Source organism: Microtus oregoni, unplaced genomic scaffold (assembly GCF_018167655.1).
Source record: "Microtus oregoni isolate MIOR12 unplaced genomic scaffold, Mior012 000092F_000, whole genome shotgun sequence".
Taxonomy (NCBI): Eukaryota; Metazoa; Chordata; class Mammalia; order Rodentia; family Cricetidae; genus Microtus; species Microtus oregoni.
Genome location: NW_024544601.1, coordinates 1,533,422 through 1,551,856, shown reverse-complemented (window position 1 = coordinate 1,551,856; position 18,435 = coordinate 1,533,422). Strand labels below are relative to the sequence as shown.

The 18,435-nt window shown below is 38.5% G+C and overlaps 1 protein-coding gene across 1 annotated transcript in view; it reads right to left on the bottom strand.

Annotated features, from left to right (window-relative positions):
* Positions 1-414: 414 nt before the first annotated feature.
* LOC121442587 (synaptotagmin-like protein 5) overlaps positions 415-18,435 on the bottom strand; it is a 103,204-nt gene continuing 85,183 nt past the window's right edge. The window contains exons 14-17 of the mRNA XM_041644181.1: positions 13,956-14,064; positions 12,489-12,624; positions 8,824-9,032; positions 415-7,472 (exon numbers count right to left, since the gene is read on the bottom strand). Coding sequence (XP_041500115.1) covers positions 7,330-7,472; positions 8,824-9,032; positions 12,489-12,624; positions 13,956-14,064 — 597 coding nt within the window. The 3' untranslated portion in view covers positions 415-7,329. The remainder of the gene's footprint in view (positions 7,473-8,823; positions 9,033-12,488; positions 12,625-13,955; positions 14,065-18,435) is intronic.

The window sequence follows — 18,435 nt, the reverse complement described above, 5'->3', positions numbered from 1 at the left end:
AATAACATCTCTCTACTTTCCAAACTAAGGGCTGCATTAGTCCTATTATTTTTGTTAAGACCTTGATTATTTTTGTACATGAGATCACAGGTTAAGCTTTAATTTATTGAGGATAAGACAAAATGAGTGTGAATGCCAGGGTCCAGCTGGAGGAGATAAGTTAGGAAAAAACCAAAGCAGGGGGCAGATGTAATACTAAGCAGGGATAAGAATTGTCCAGCACCACTTTACCTTCAAAATGGAAACGTCATGTTTATCTATTCCATGTCAGCTCAGCAAATGTTCATGTCTTCAAAGACAAATAAGTATAAGAACAGTAAGACTAGATGGCACATAATCAGTCTTCAAGGACATACAATCCATCTTCCAGAACTCAGATGACTTGGAAGACACAATGTTAGAGATGTTGGAAAGTGAATTTAATGAACAATACATTATCATTTGCATAATGTACAAGATAGCATACAGCTTTAGTCTAGCATAAGAACTCCATTAAGAAGCTTACAAACAAACATATTCAACATTTAAATAGGATCATTACTAATTTTGTGCTATACATGTTAAGGTAAGCCAATAGGAACTTTGTAGCCAACAATAACAAAATAGACAAAGGAGCGCCAACTTATCATCTATTGAGATTAAAACATTGATTCTATACTTTGATTGTCTTATACTTAAAAGGAAACTTAAATACATATAAATATATATTATAATTCAAATTTTGTGAAGAGCATTGATATCATATTAAGTGCACTTACAACAGGAAACATTAAAGTATCACATCACAAAAAGACAGGAAAGAAACTTAAATGCATATTGCTAAGCAAAAGAAACAAGTCTACAAGGAGTCTTTACTGTGTTTATGCATTTATCAGGGCAGGCAATACTCTAAAACACAAAGCATGGGCCTTGTTATAAAGCAGTACCTTAAGTTTAAAATAATGCCCAAATATTGTCTCATCAGTTCTAAAGAATGTGCCACACTGATAGAAGGGGGCAACTAGAGAAACTATGGAAATGGACAGTATATATTAAAATGCTCTGTAACTTCCACACAGCTGTTCTGTAAACCCAAATTTTCTCTAAGAACTAAAATCTACTAAATATAAACAGGCAAAATAGGTCAACTTTTGACCAGGAAAAAATTTGGAAGGGTACCTTGGGAAGCGAATGAACATGTGGATAGATGGTTCAGTCTGTAACAAAATTGAGAAAACCGCCTTTTTTTATTTTTCCTCAAGTGCAGGTCTGACTCTGGCCCAGTGATTCAAAGATGTTCATGAGACATTGAAAATGTGCCTTTCTTCTGAAATCCACTAAACCCGCAAACTCATCTATAGGTGCCAGAGAAAATCTTGGCTTGCTCATCAGTACAATGCGTACTCCAGGAATGGGAGACCCAGTGCATTCACAGAACTGATGAAGTGATGTATTTCTCAGATCAATTGAATTTAATGTTGATGCTGAAGACTGAACCCAGGGTCTCACACATGTGAGGCAAGGGCTCTAACACGGAGCTCCAGCTCATGTCTTAAAAAAAATTTTTTTTGAGACAATGCCTTCCTAAGTTATCCAAGCTGGCCCCAAACTTGTGATCCTCCTGCCATAGCATCCTGAGTAGATAGGGTTGCAATTGTGCCCCATCACTTTATGGCCTTGGTATCCTCCTTAAATATTTGCCTGACATTTATATTGAGGCACACTTTACTGATGGAAGAGATACAAAGGAATCCCTGAAGGAAGGCAAGCCCCTCTTTCTCCTTTATTCCTAGCAATTTATGTCTGGACCAAACTGGTAAATCATAGTCATCAAAACAACCCCATTGTCCTACAACTGTCCTTAGAAAGCAATTTACTACTCATGAATTGCTCTTCAGGGACAGGATCTCTGCCTCATCTATATACTAAAGCAGCTGCTATAGGTTTTTTTTTTCTGTTAATACCATATTCTTCGTCAGAGCAGTTCTCTACTTCATTATACTTTCAGTAATGCTTGTTACCTCTTGGGACCTTGGAAAGCTGCCAGGGTACCTTGCTCTTCACATGGCTGTGATAGTTCGTATGTTTTATGAGTAGTCTTGTTAATATGGGTTCTGAGGTTCCAGAAAATAATTTAATTGAATAATGATTTTTCCAGAAACCTATATGCAAAAAAGCAGCAAAGGGATCTCCTAAACCTCTGTGAGTACTCCATCAACCTGAGGAGCACCAGAAAGAGTGAAAAAAAGTCTAGATGTCCCTTTCTCTATGTCAACTGGGAATAATCTCTCTTTTAAAATATCCATTTACGAAGAGAAGACACAGTCACACTTCTCACTCTTACTCTCAACTATACAGTCCAACTCTGAGTGACAGACACGACTGCTTTTGATGGAATGACTTCCTTTCTTAGTTGTTTCTAAAAGAGAATGAAGGAAATTGAAGTGTTATGGTTCATCAATTCCTAGGCATTTTCACAAACAAGTGTGAACTCTCTGATGCCCAAATAAAATCTCGGTAAGTAAAAAATTCAGTGGCAAGTATAATAGGATTCCTGTTATTGGCATGAGTGTATTAACAGCAGAGATGACACACATCTGGTTCTCTGACCTCCCAGCGGAGTCTACTGACTTACACTTTACTGTAATTGTGTGCATTCATTTCAGCCTCATTTAGAGAAAAAGGAAAACATAGACAGGTTTCTTCTTGTGTTAAAACATTGGATAAAAATATGAGCATTTTCACCTTCCTAGACCTGGATGGAGGGGGGAGGACCTTGGACTCCCCACAGGGCAGGGAACCCTGACTGTTCTTAGGACTGCAGAGGGAGTGGGAAGGGGAGTGGGAGGTAAATGGGAGGATTGGAGGAGGTGGAAATTTTTAATAAATTAAAAAAAGAAAATATATGAGCATTTGGCACTTACAGGCTATATACTAAATAGAAAAATGCCAACATTCTCTCCCTTCTTCAATTTTCATGCAGATATCTTAATAATCATCAGCGTTATACCTATAACAGTGATGAAGAATCAGAAATCTTAATCCAGGGGAAAACAGCCTGCAAATCACAGCTGTGCAAACTAGAATAAAAGCCCTCCCTACAGGCTTACGAATGATAATCCAGTTACACTCTTATATAATCTTAAGGGTATTTTTTGTTACTTGTAGTTGAAAATAGACTGAGTGTTGCAAGCTGATCTCTCTTCACCATGTCCTGGATACAGCAGCTAGGGGGATGCTGTTGAAACACATTCTAGTTTACCATTCTTTGGCTCAGAACTCTCAGTAGTTCCCATTTCATTCAGCCAATGACCCAAATCCCTGGTTAAGACATGCAAGTCCCTATCCACCCTTGCTCTATCTCCTCCTTCCCCTCGCACTTCGAAAGAGTAGCTTTAAAAACTGCTTACTTATGTAATGCTCTGTGGAGCTATTTTGTTTTTCTTTGATCACCTATTCTCAGCCAAGCACTGGGGATACTGCTATGAAAATGTATTGCACCTGCCCTTATGAATCTTAAGTGAAGAGACAGTACACATGGGCATGAAAAGTTTCATTACATGAATAATTTAATGTAATTGTGATGGGTGCCATGGAGGGGAAATGAAAGCAAGTTTCTGTGGCCTAGCTTAGCACACGATCAGGAAGGTTTTCCTGAGGAAGTAGCAGTTAAGACCTGGAAGATTTATGGGGATTAGATTAATGAGAACAAAAAAAAAAAGTCCACAAGGTGGCTTAAGAGAAAGGGAGGATGGGGATGGGGAGGGGAGGCACAGCTTGGGATATGCTAGAGAAAAGGCAGTGGTCTTCATATTCTGGACCACATACAATAATTTGTATTTTATTTTCAGGTCAACTGTGAAGATGGAAAGAGAGGAGTCCACAGAGCTGTTCTCTGACCTCCACATGTACATTCAACACATGCATCACAGATACACACAATAAATAATAATAAGCAATTCAAAATGATTAAAGCTAGGAGACTACTGAAATAGTCATGGAAAGCAGTGATGTTAGTTCGGCTTTGGGTAATATCACAGAGACGAGGAAACACAAGAAGTAGGCTCAATATGATTTCTTGACTTATTTTGCTTCAGGGCAAAAAAGGAGCAAGAAATACATGTATCTACTTCTGTAGGGAAGATGTATGAAAGTGGAGGGCTGAGTAAAATATATATCTCATTTTGAATTTCAAAGTGTTTTTAAAAAGAAAAGATTGCTTGGAGAAGCCATTGAGCACAGATGTTTTACCCATATTTCTTGTGGCTTCTGCTAATACCAGCTGAACATATTCAGTGGACTGCTATGAAGCAGTACTCTACAGGCATAGAAAAGCCTGACACTGACATGTGGAAGTGGTGGACAAGGCTCTTCATAGTTTTTAAGCTCTTGAATTCTATGCCGTTCATAGAATATTTTCCTTCTGACATAGGCTCTTGTTGTAGTCTAGGCTGATGTTGAACTTGTGGTCCTCCTGAATTAGTCTCCCAGATGCTAGGATTCCAGCTATCTACCAACACATCCCACTTATATTTTAAACTGTTGTTTTGTATGTACATTTAGAAAAAGAGAATGATCTTAAGGTGTTTGCTTTTGTTTCCAGGAGCAACGAGAGTGGGTTTCTGATCTTTTTTTGTATATGTGGGGTTTGTTTTATAGAAATATCCAGTTAGACACAGGATATCATGAAACCATTGTACAGAGAATTGCTTTGAATTTGACCTGACACGAAGATTCATGCTTTTCTTGAGTTTAAGTTGTAAATTTAAAAATCATTTAGTCACATTTTCTTAGTGAATAAATCTACTTTGTTGTATACACTCCAGAGACAGGCTTCACCGTCATCAGCTTCTCACATCCCCTAAATGTCACTGAATAGTGTTTGAGTCCCATCACATTTGAAGACAATTTATTTTCCAATGTGGGAAATTATACTGATGTTCTATTTATGATTTAATAAATAAAGCTTGTCTGAAGATCAGAAAAGCAAAACAACCAAGCCACTACCTCTTACCTCTACTAAAGTTGGGCAACTGCAGACTGAGCCCTGAGCCTGTCTCCTCCCATCTTATTTTCCCCTCTAGTGCTGGGATTAAAGGTGTGAGTTACCACCATCTGGTTCTGTATTGATCTTGTGTAGCCCAGGGTGGCCTTGAACTCACAGAGATCCATTTGCCTCTGTCTTCCAAATCGTGAGATTAAAAGTGTGTGACACCACTGTCTGGCTTCCAGTGGCTTATTTTTACCTTCTGATCTTCACCTTGCACCCCAATATCTGTCTCTGGGTTTTTATTATTCATGATCCAGGAAATAGTACCAAGCATATAGGTTTTTCCTGCTTTTGAGAAGGACAGAATAATGGTGTGTAAATTCTTAAGAAGTACTGTATTTATTGAGCTATGATAGGTGAAGTTTTCTACAGATGGTCTCTTTTTGAATAATGCTTAAATGGTTTGTGTGTTTCCTTACTATGAAGAATATTAAATAGATTCTTAAATTAGTCTTCAAATTTCAAAAACATACCTATAAACTTGCAACTACTCTGTGGAATGAATCTGAACATGGTTTTAGTTCTACTACTAAAATTCATTTGCTATATTTTAAAGGGTTTGCATGTTTACATGTATTCAAATGAAGAAATGAGCTATGGGGGATTGAATCTGACTCCATAACATCTGGAGCATACATATTTTGGTACATGAGGTGCCATTGAGATAAGCCCAGGATAGCTTAAAATTCTCTACGTAGCCAAGGCATACCTTGGGCTCCTGATCCTCCCACCTCTACCTTCAAAGTGCTGGAATTACAAGTGTAACCCACCACACCTGGCATAGACTATGTATGTTTATGCTTACATAATCAAACCATGATCTACTTTCTTTGACATGTCATCTTCTATCCACCTTGATAAGCATAGAGTCACGTCAAAGTTGCCTAGGAACTGTCCAGATTCAGTCACAGCCTCTACACGACCGTAGACAAATTATTTCAGTTCTCTGGACTGCAAGGTTGTAACCCACAAAATAAAGAACCAGACTTGGCATCCTTTCTGGATTTACCTGACTTTGCTTCTAAATTTGGTAGCTTAGGCACATAAATGACAAGACGTAGAGTACATTCAACTACTTGTCTCTCTTTCACCATCCTTTCTTGAACCTTCACTCTTGTCATTGGGCAAGGCATATTTCCTTTTCTATTGATTTTGGTATTAGCAATATGGCTTCCTTTTGACCAATGAGGTACAAGACACTTATGTGCTTGAGCAGTGGGACTTATCCAAGTACACCTCTGCTATCACCATACTCAGGCTATTCTTTTGGTCTAATGAGGATTGAGAAATAAGTACCTGATTTAGACCCTCGGGCTTATAAGGAAAAAACAGAGTTCTCCTAGCCAACCTTCATAGACACCCAAAAAATTGATTTTCATTTTAAGTCATTGATTTTTGGGGTGGTTTGTTACTTGTCATTGTAATAGCTTAAGAAAGCAGTAATTACTTGGGTAAAGAGAAAATGAAAGAGAGAACATGGAGTTCCTAGCTCTTTCCTATAGCAGCACAGCAAACAGTGGAGTATCTCCCTTTTCACTTAACTAGTCTCACTAGTAAACAAAATGTAAAGATAAGAATTAATTGCTTATTTCTTATTTCCTTATACTTAATGGCTTTTAATATTTGATGAAATAATTTTTGTAACAGAGTTCTCTAATTCCTAGTTTATCAACAAGATGGTCCTACATTCTAATTTCTCTACACACATTCCAGTTTGTGTCTGCTTTTGTATTTTGTTTTTTTTTTGTTTTTTCTTTTGTTTTTTTAGTGTGAGTGTGTATAATCATGGAGCTCTCTTCACTTTCAAAAGGAGCCTGACTTCTCCCAAACCACCCCTAGCATGTCTTCTTTGCATTACAGGCAATCTGCTGAGAAGACAAAGATCTCTCTCTTTGTTAGTCTCTAAGCAATCTACCTTCTTGGTGTTTCCTTCTTTTCTCAAACTGAAGAAAACTTAAGTAACTTGGTTGGAAAAGAGTTGAGGAGCCCAGCAATATTTTCCAGTAAGCTCTTGTCATTGCGGTCAGTATAAAGCCCATGAGCCATTGCACAGTCTGCTTGTTGGCAAGATGGTGGGGTCCACTTCCTATCGTCTAATCAGGGAAACCTGAGTGGGGGAACATATAGAAGGATATGCTTTTCAGACAATCAGCAAGATCCTAGATGTTCACAACACTGACATATCTCCTCTCATGTCCTAAGAGGTGAGAAATAACAGGGCAACATAATTCAAGGGCCCAGTGTTTGCTTAGAGAAAACAGTAGGCAACCAGAGATGTAGTTCTTGGAGAACTGATCCCTTCAGAGCCTCCATTTTGCCATGCTGGATCGCAGCATGAGAATGCCCTCTACAGATACCCCAGGGCTGTCAATCATCCTTTGCCAAAGGCGTTGTTCCTCTCCTCGAGAGTCCATCCAGTACACATTCTTCCCATGACTGACACCTGAAGAAGAGAAAAAGGGGCACAACATTTCACACAGGGGCTGGAGCTTCTAGAAGGCAAGTAACAATCTCTGAGGACCTCTTCTTGGTTCCCATATCTAGTGAGAGGTGTTAAAACGAGTCAGTCTTTTGAAGCCTGCATTATTTCCTTCTGTTTAGGTTGAACAGAGGAACCAGAGTGGCCCCTGGTGACTCATATTCTCCTGACTTTGATAGAACCAACTCATCAAAACCAAGTCAATGTGAGTTCACAATATGCCCTGAGATATGAAGATCTCTATTTCAAACACAGCTACTCTCTGACCCTGGAGGTTTCAATTTTACTGACACATGTATTCCCTGATCTCCTTAATTTTTTTTTTTTTGGTTTTTCGAGATCCTTAATTTATAAAAAAAAAAGTGTCATATAAATGGGGACTTTCTCAACCAAAATGTTGACATGGCACATGGCTGGCCTAAGATATGGGGTAAAGAGACTTGGGGTCTTCCAGTGTTAGTTCATGTGCACTTCTAGTGTTAAAGCATTTGACCACCGGGATGTCTCCCTACCTAGTTCACACCTTGTTATATTTTATGACGTGAGTTATTTGTTTTCATTCTGTGTTTAGTATCCTATCAACGTGACACACTCAGGTCATCGGGAATGCATCCATCTGATTGGCCTGTGGACAAGTCTGTGGGGGCAGTTTCTTGATTGTTGATTGATGTGGGAGGAAACAGCTTGCCCCCTTAGGCAGGTGGTCCTGGCTTATATTAAAAATATCAGGCTTAGCAATCAAGTAAGCAGGATTCCTCTGTGGTTCTGCTTCAGTTCTGCTTCAATGTTCCTACCTTGACTTCCTACCCTGATTCACCTTCATGATGAAGTAGGCACTAAAGTGAAATAAACCCCTTTTCCCCAAGTTGCTTCACATTGTTATCTTTATCATAGCAATAGAAAGCAAACTAAGAACACATTGCTTGATCATTGTTGAAGTACTAGACACAAGTGAAAGGAAGATGAAGTAAAGACAACCTTATGAGGCCTTCCTCTCCTGTCTTGATTTTCATTTAAGCAAAACCTTAAGACCCAAAAAAGTACTTGAAATTCCCTTATATGAATGTATTGAAGATTTTTCTATGAAAGGATCAAATATAACATTTCTTCAACTTTAAGCCTAAGAATACAAAGTTGTTACAGAAACACATTTTAACAGTGATCAGATCTCCATCTAAAAGAATGAGGCACCTGGGCTATTTCAGGAGCTAGTTGTAGCTCACACTACATAAAAATCTACAGCATATCACACCTGGAGTAATCACTGTTGCCCATGCCCAGTCATACACCAGCTCTAGTTCTCTCAATTCCTTACCGCTTCCAGAATTTAAACGAACACCTCCTAGAAAGATGTTGCTGGAAAAGGCTTCCTTGTCCCAGATGGTGAGTTCTAGGCAAACATTCTTTATATCCTGAGGATACAGGCCGCTGAATATGAATGTATGATTCCATTGAGGGTTAATACTCTTTTTGACAACCGCCGTTTTGTGCTTGGTGGCTTTGTTATCATCAGGAAGCAGGTAGCTGCAGAAGGAAACACAGTTACATTGGTGGGAAAGTAAAAATGCAACCTTTGAGTTGTCATTTGGATCTCCTACAATTCTGTGTAACTGTATGTGACTACAATATGCATTCTTGATGTTCTCTCCCTGATATCTTATTTGGAGAGATGTCTAGTAAATACATTTACAATAGTAAAATGCCCTTCCTCCATTTTTGATTACAATTTTTGTCTTTTCAAACCCTTCCAAATATTTGGTTCTCCATCTGGTAAAGAAAAGACCCCTGGTGGTAGCCACTATTGTTTGACTTTGTATGTTTTTGTTTGTTTGTATGTATCTGTAAACTGATTTGCAGCTAAGGTGGATAATTCCTGAATGTTTTCAGCTTCTTACCCGTCTTACATGAGTTTACTCCCTCATGTTCAGAGTACCTAGAGTTACTGAGGACTGAAGGCTAACCCAAGCAGTGGGTTTTAGAAAAGGCCGATGAGTTCTGCAGTTCTTCAAGGGATACTCCTAAAGAACATTACATGGAGTTCTTGCTGCTTTCTTTCCCAGTGGAACTGAACCCTACAGCGATAACCTTTCCATTAACATAACTTTTAAAACTGCTTCCCTCTGTCTTTTGTTTCATGGTCTACACTCTTTCACTGATGTTTCCTGGAAGCCCTTCTCTGATAGACTACCTGTGCCCTAGGTCTTCTCTACTGTGTTCAAACTCTAAGTCTCAAAAACCTTTGTGCCTTCAAAACACATGGTTTGGGGAAGAAAATGAGTGTAGATGGAATCAGTACATAAAACAATTATGAAAAATACAAGTAAATGGCCCAGGGATAAAGAAGATAATTGAGTCATGTTGTATTTCATTTACTATATTGGTCAGCATGAGTAAGTAGGACAATGACAAAGTGCTTGCTGAGCAAGGACCTGAGTTTGATCCTGGCACTACCACCAAAAAGGGGAAAAAATTAATAAATTAATCAGCGAACACTGTTATTTCTCAATCTCCATTCTACGCTTATTCTCTTTTAAAATTCCTAGTTTTTATTGTTACCATCTTACATTTTATCTTATTTCAATTTTTGTATCCATCATTAAAAGAAAACCTTGGTTCTAAATTTGAACACATGTTTCCCCAGAATAAAGACCATAAAGCTGTCTTACAATTCACATAGCTACAGACCTAGGTTCTGGTCAATAGAATACAAGTACCTCTATGAAAAAGTTACAGGAAGCTCCCTATAAGCTTGGATTTGCATAGGATGGCTGAACTCTGTATAACTAGGTATCTTGGTCCATGGAGAAGATACGATAATGATATAGAAAAACTCCTTTGTCCCTGATAAACATGATATTTCCACATCTATCCTAGATAAGTTACCTTCAATCACTGTTTCAATGTAAGAGAAAGTGGTTTTTAATTTTTTTAATATTTATTTTGAATGTGCATAAATATGTATGAGAGCAAGCCATGACATAGATGTGGAAGACCAAGGTTAACCTGTGAGAGTCAGTTATCATGACCAAGAGGATTCCAGCTATCAAAATTGGCTTATTAGGTTTGGTGGCAGGCCCATTTCCCATTATTTGCCGAACCATCTTGTGGGCCCTAATGTCTTTCTTAAGTCACAAATATTTCAGTTCATAAGTAGAGAATATGAAATTATGTAATTTACATATTTTATAACATTACCTATGTATCTGTTCTTGCTTGCTCTCTGGCTCTTTGAAATTATATATCAGTTTTTTCTTTAAGGGTATTTATTTTTATGTATATGAAGGTTTTCCCTACATGTATGTTTATGTACCATGTGCAAGCAATGCCTATGAAGACCAGAAGATAGCATCAGATCTCCTGAGTCTGGAGTTAGAGATGGCTGCGAGCTGCCATGTGGGTGTTGGGAATTGAAATTGGGTCCTCTACAAGAGCAGCCAGTGCTCTTTACTACTGAACCATTTCTCCAACTCCTTGGATAATTTTTAAATTGGCTTAATATTTAAGTATTCACTGAAAAGTTAGTGCTTAAAAAATAGGATGAATTACTGTTCTTTATCATTTGTCCTTCATAAATTCTCAACAAGAGCATGTAAAAGCTGTTCCAGACAATATTAACTCATGCCTGGAAGGGCATGTTAGAGCCACAGGCCAGGGACAATATTTTTACCATACAAGACAGTAAGGAGCAGAGTCCTAAACTGGATGCGGGGCTTCCTAAGTTGGACTGTAGCAGTATGACTCAAAGACAGTGTGTCTTTTATGCTAAAGAACACAATTCAACAATGGGGAAACCCTAGTCATCTTACTCTCATCAATATATGGTTTACTGAACTTAAAACATATAAGAATAAAGGTATGACTTATTTCCTGTGGGAAAATACACCCATGGGAGGCCTACCCCTTTCTGAATGGAGACGGAGGAGGAGTGGATAGGGTAGATGGTAAGATGGTAGGCAGGAGATGGTGAACAGGAAGAGAAGAGAAAGGGGGAACTGTGGTCAGTATATAAAATGAATAAAATTTTAAATAAAATTTAAAAAAAAGATTGTACAAAAAAGCAGGATCTCATCCTCTGTCCCCTGCTGGTCTGGCACTGCTACATGTATCCCAGGATGGACACAAACTTGTGATCTTCCTGACTCAGGGTCCACAGTACCAGTATTTCAGGCACTGCTATCAGGCCTGGATCACTTTTCAAAGAGGCAACATCTCTGTCAAAGATTCATCCCATGGCTTGGCATCATGGGAACTGGCTTTACTTCATGGTTCTCTGTGAGGTCAGCTATCATATCTATTTTTCAAAGATCAGCATCTAATTCGTGGTACATATACATCTGAGTGTTTGCTTGAATGAATGGAAAAATATTCCTTTAGCCCAGCTTCTTCTAATTACACGAGAAAAGTCTACAATAGTCAGAAACTAGACTATTTGCTATTTGGAAGGCCTAGAACGAGCAAGAATATTCATTTAAATGGTAGTATTCCCTCAAGAAAATGTCATTTGCTCCACATGGAAATAAATGTATATCAAGTAGTCCTGGAGCCTGCCTCAAACACTCTTTAGGGAAGATGCTGAAATTTTTCTGCATTTTACAATTTTCCCCAACAGAGCAAACCAGCAAGTATTTAGTATTTTTGTTGGTGTACCAAATGATAACAAAACAAAAATAAAAGTAAATTATACATAGAACATCATATTTTCTTCTCTTTTTAGAAAGGAATCTCCTTGGGCAGTCAGGGTGAGAGCGATCCTCACAGTGGCCCTCCAGAAATCTGCTGGAGACACAGTGAGAGCCAGAACAGCAACTCTGTCCCACACTCACATTGCTTTAGATGAAAGAGCAAACACGTAAGGGTAGCTTTTCCAACGTGCATGCAATAAGCAGAACGTGGGCCTTTCACAACTACCATTGTCTACTGGATCATAGCTCCTTTCAGTACCCAGGAAGTGTCATGGGCGATGAGCTAGAGCAAAATTACCCCTTCACGAAGCTATCAGAAGTGCCTCCCGATTTGGCTGCTGTCAGATTCTTTGCCTCTTTGATGAACACTTCAAGTATTCCCCCAGAGATGACAGATGACTCTTTCTTCTTTCCCTTTTTAAAGATCTTCTTTCCTGCACGAACCAGCAAAGAGGAGGTGGAAGTGGAGGAGATCGGAGATTCTACTTCATAATTTACCAAGAACATCTACAAAGAGCTACTTCATTTTCTGACAATCAAGCCTTTTTGTCATATGTATGTGTTTGTATACATATACAGACATACACACACACAAAGCTTCTGTAAAGGAAAAATGCAACGATTCTAAAGGAATAGAATAATGGAAAACATCCTGCCAGCACCATCATCTTATTCTATTGCGAAGGCCAGACCCAAGTCCCAGAGCTGCAAGAGAGACATTTCTATGACTTGGATATATTAACCTTACTTCCAAAGGGTCTATTCAATAATCCCCTTTTTATAAATTGTCAGCTTCAGGAAGGGTCAGGTTTAGAGGGTGCAACCTAGAGTCAGTTACATTTTGTGGTTGGGAGAAAACCTTGTCACTTTTAATATTTATTTTGATGTAATAGACTAAACATGAGCAATAACCACTACATGACTGCCACCTTTACATATATGAACCTATTTAATCCTCACAACCCTCTTAAATTTTTTTCTTTTTTCAGAGATTATACTATAATTCTATCATTTCCCCTATTCTTTCTTCCCTCCAAACTCCAAAATGTATTCTTCCATTGCTCTCTTTCAAATTAATGGTCTCTTTTTTCATTGGCTGTTATTACGTGCATATATGTACATACATATTTATTCCTAACTATTACCTGCTCAATCTGAATAATGTTATTTGTATGTGTATTTTCAGGACTGACCATATTGCATTGCCAAATTAGATGGGAAAACAACATGGGGTCTCAACCCGCCACAAAGAACTATGGACAAGTGAAGTGAGGAAACTCAGACCAAGAGCTGAGTTCCTTTCACGGGGAAGCCCTGAAAATGGTGACCATGAATGGAAAGAAAAAGGAAGCTGCCTAAGACACTGATGAAAGGAGGAAGAAAAGGAAAATTTCAAATAGATTTCTTCTGGATTCCCCTTTGTTTTCTATATTTTATGCCAGATATTTCTTTTTTAGACTCCCTGAGTAGCTGTGAATGAGTCCATAGAACAGCTTCCTAGAAATCCCCTCACACAACACATCTCTCCCCCTGGGGAAAGATCGTGTATCTCTTGGACTGACAGTAAATAATCTCCCTATCAGGGCTGGCTTATAAGTATGGATTTTTGTCCTGTACTTTTCTTCTCCACATATGTTATAGCATGTACTTCTTAACTCTCAAAAGATCCCAAACCCTATTTTTATTATACTACATATGTAACACAGTCCATCCAAACCCTAATATCTACAATGTGACAGATAAGAGGTATTGATTTTAACCCTACCTTGAGGTTGTTCTACTTGGAATATAGGGCTCTCCTCTGGAGGAATGTATCGTAAGACAACCGTTAGCTCTCCTTTGTATTGAAGGCCAATATCAGGAGCCAACTCCACCTAGTCAAGGGGAGATAAGTGAAAAGGACGTTAGAATACTGGACATCATCTTCTTAAATGAAATACAGAATATTTAGAAAGACAAATACTTCATGTTTTCTCTCACATTTGTAATAGAAGGAGTACATATTTCCTTAGATATTATTTCATCAGGAGACCTGACTCCCCTATGGGGAGGACCCAACTAAGACTCCTAGCAATAGTGAACAAAGAGCCTGAACTGGGCATCTCCTGTGACCAGATCGGTGCTGGGCCCAGTTGTCATCAGAGAGGTGTCACCCAGCAGATGATGGAGGCAGATGCAGAAACCTACAGACAAACATTAGGCAGAGTTTGGGAATCCTGCAGAGATGGAAGAGGAGAAAGGAATGCAGGAGTCTGATGGGTCAAGGACACTACAAGAAAACTCACAGAATCAACTAACCTGGGCTTATAGGGACTCACAGAATCTAAACCAACAACCAGGTAGCCTCCATGAGACTGACATAGACACTCGGCATATATGTTACAGTTATATAGCTTGGCCCTCTTAGGGGACTTCTAACAGTGGGAGCAAGAGATGTCTCCAACTCTTTTACTGACTTTTGGGACCCCGTTTCTTTCTTTTACTTTTTTTTTACATTTAACCTAATTTTATTCATGTTTGCCTAGTGATGGGGTATAGATCATTCAATAAAAACATACAGTAAAAGCAGGGGTGGGGGAGGCTTATCATGTACAATGTTTAAACTACAATAATGATGTACCTTAATTACTTTCATGCACACAAGTCTAACATTACAAGTTTTTTTTTAAAAAAACACAATTAAGACTTCTAGGAGCATTTTATAATAAATTCCTAATTTTTCTTTGTGGATAGATCAAGCACCATCAAAATACAGATTCCTATACACAGTGAGTACTTTACTTAATATACATGGACAGCCTCAGGGCAAGCTGACGTTATATCATCTTATAATAGGTCATCTTGCCCATTCTTAATAATGGGGAGCTGTTTAGTCTTATTGAAACTTGATATGCCATGTTTTATTGATATTTTCAGGAAACATGCTCTTTCCTGGATGGAGATGGAAGAGGGAGGGGATTTGGGAGTGGGAGTAGGGGAATGGGGAAGAAGGACTGGCAGGGGAGGATGGGGGAGGCTGCAGAGAGGTTGTAAAATGAATAAATGAAAAAAATTCTTTAGAGAGAGAGAGACAAAGAGAGATAGTGATATTTTAACAAATAACGCTTGTCTGAAGATCGGAGTGTAGAGCTAAGCCACTGGAGGCCAGGGAGTGGTGGCACACACCTTTAATTTCAGGACTCAGAAAATAGGCAGAGGGATTGATGATAACTCAAGGCCACTCTCGGCTACACAAGATTGAATCTGCCTAAAAGAGAAACAGCTCATGCCAAGATAATCCCAGCTCTTAAAATCACACACTTTTAATACCAGCATTAGGGAGATGAAGACAGGAATGATATGGCTGGGTGGGGAGAGGAATCTAAGGCTGAAGGAGACAGGAGCTTAGGGAAGTCTGAGGTTTGGTGGAGAAAGTTGCAGTCTGAGGTTTAGTGGAGACAGGTTCAGTCTGGAGATGCAGTCTAAGGACAGGATTGCCTCATTGGTAGAGGTAAAATAACTCTCCAGTGGCTGGACTCTCTACTTCTCTGATTTTTAGCATTAACCCCTATATTTGACTCTGGGCTTTTATTATTAATATCAAATAGAATTCAGGCAAAATCTGGCACCCAACTTTTGGGTTACAAGTCAGTATCTTTGAATACTTGGGACAGAATTGAAGAAGTAGAGAAAAAAAGATTCATTTACTAAAGTCATATAGGGCCCAAAAGAAACCATCACTGATTTCTTACAAATATTGACATCAGCAGTAACTAGAATGATAATAAATTCTAAAGCTGGAATAATAATAATTGAATCTCTGGTCTTTAAAAATGCTTATTGTCAAGGCAAAAGGATAATTAACGTTTTTAATGACAAGATCAGCACCCTTAGAAGAATGGATTTGAAATATAATTGGTATTAAATTTCATGACCATGATGATACTTGGCTAGGAGAGGTGATTTCCAGATATCTGAGGAAAAATTGAAATGTCAAGTGTTATAATTGTGGCAAACAAGGTAACTTTAAAAGAGACTGTAAACAGAGTGTTCCTAGAAACAATGTTTTTTTCTAAGCATAATTCAAACAAAACACCCGTCCCTTCCAGATTATGTAGAAGGTGTGGCAAAGACAGACATTGGACTAATGAATGTACATCAACAAAGGACATTCAAGGTAAACCTTTGCTATCAGGAAACTCCTTGAGGGGCCTACAAAAGGCCCTTATGCCAAATCTGGTTTAGCCATTTTCAGTCATCATGGAGGAAACTCCTCAGAGCAATTGAAGAATTAATGCCTATTGTAAGAAATCATTGTGCTCTGGATAATATAACAGCTATAAAAGAGAGAACAAAAAATTTTGGAAAAACCATAAAGTGGGTATTATGAACAAAGTCCTAAATTAAAAATATGAAATAATGACATTATCAATGATGTCTGGTAGACACAGTTGTGAATGCACCAGAATGTTGGCATCCAAATTGACCTCTTCAGGAGATAAATGTCTGGCTTTTAGGGAGTGAAACTTTATCGCAGGTAAAACAGAGCACAAGATGGGTCAAATATATAGGACTAGGAGGTCAGAGAGAAAATTAAAACCATATGTGGCTAATGTAGCAGTGAATTTATTACAGCAATGAAATACTCAGATTAACATTCCTTCAGTTTTAGGAACAAACCAAAAAATTATCATACATTACTGGGAAAAATATTAAAAGGTACTGAAAAGAATAGTCACCAATCATACAGGTTGTACAAGAACAGGGCACAACAGCTGCTTGTCTTTCAAAGGCACCAAGAGTCTTGCCTTTAAAATGATTAACAGAGACGTAAGCGGCGGGGACCGGCGAGGTGGCAGACGCACAAGGCGGGGACGGTCACACAATAACGAGAGCAGATCGCCCCACTACAATTAAATCAAAGAGGTAGGCCTTTTGTTGGCGAGGTCACTGGCAAACGGGGAGCATGGTCATGATTCTGAAGACCCTTCGGAGTGGTGACAGGGTTCTTGGCCTGCGGCAGGAACCAGGAAACAGAGCAAGGGCATTTGGTAAGAGGAACCCTTGGCCAGCAGGGAAACCTGATCCAGTTTTAAAAGACCCATTAGATAGGATCAATAGGAAGAGATGGGCAGGCCCCAAGGCAAGAATTCACCCAATAACCTGAAAAACAACATGAAAACACCAGAACACAATGATTTTACAACAGAAGTATTTGAACACCCTAACAGAGAAGAAGTGGAAAAAATTGACTTTATGAAAGCAATAGAGTCCCTTAAACAACCTGTAAAAAATGCCCTTATAGAATTGGATGAGAAGTATAACAAAAAGTTTGAAGAAATGAGTAAATACGTACATGATACCCTGGGAAACCAAGAAAAAACGATCAAACAGGTAATGGAAACAGTTCAACAATTAAAAACTGAAATGAAGGCAAGGAAGAAAACACAAACTGAGGACCACCTCGTTATGGAAAATCTAGGTCAACGAGCAGAGTCTACAGAAACAAGCATAATCAATAGAATACAAGAGATAGAAGAAAGAATCTCAGATTCTGAGGACACCATAGAGAAAATAAACGCACAGATCAAAGAAAACAGCAAAGCCAACAAATTATCAACAGAAAACATTCAGGAAATATGAGACACAATAAAAAGACCAAACCTAAGAATAATAGGAATAGAAGAAGGAGAAGAGTCACAACTCAAAGGCCCAGAAAATATTTTTAACAAAATTATGGAAGAAAATTTCCCAACCTAAAGAAAGATATTCATTTAAATATTCAAGAAGAATAGAGAACACCAAACAGACTGGATCAAAGAAAAACATCTCGCCATATAATAATCAAAACACAAAATATACAGGTTAAAGAAAGAATATTAAGAGCTGCAAAGGAAAAAGGGCAAGTAACTTATAAAGGTAAACCGATCAGACTTACACCTGACTTCTCTATGGAAACTATGAAAGCCAGAAGGTCCTGGATAGATGTACTGCAGAAACTAAGGGACCATGGATGCAAACCCAAACTACTATGCCCAGCCAAGCTATCATTCACTATCAATGGAGAAAACAAGACATTCCAGGATAAGAACAAATGTAAACAATACATAGCCACAAATCCAGCCCTACAGAAAGTAATAGAAGGAAAATCGCAACCCAAGGAATCCAACATTGCCAACACTGCCTACAATAACTCAGGCATCTAGCGACCCTTCACCAGCACATCTCAAAGAAGGGAGACACACAAACTCTACTATCAAAACCAA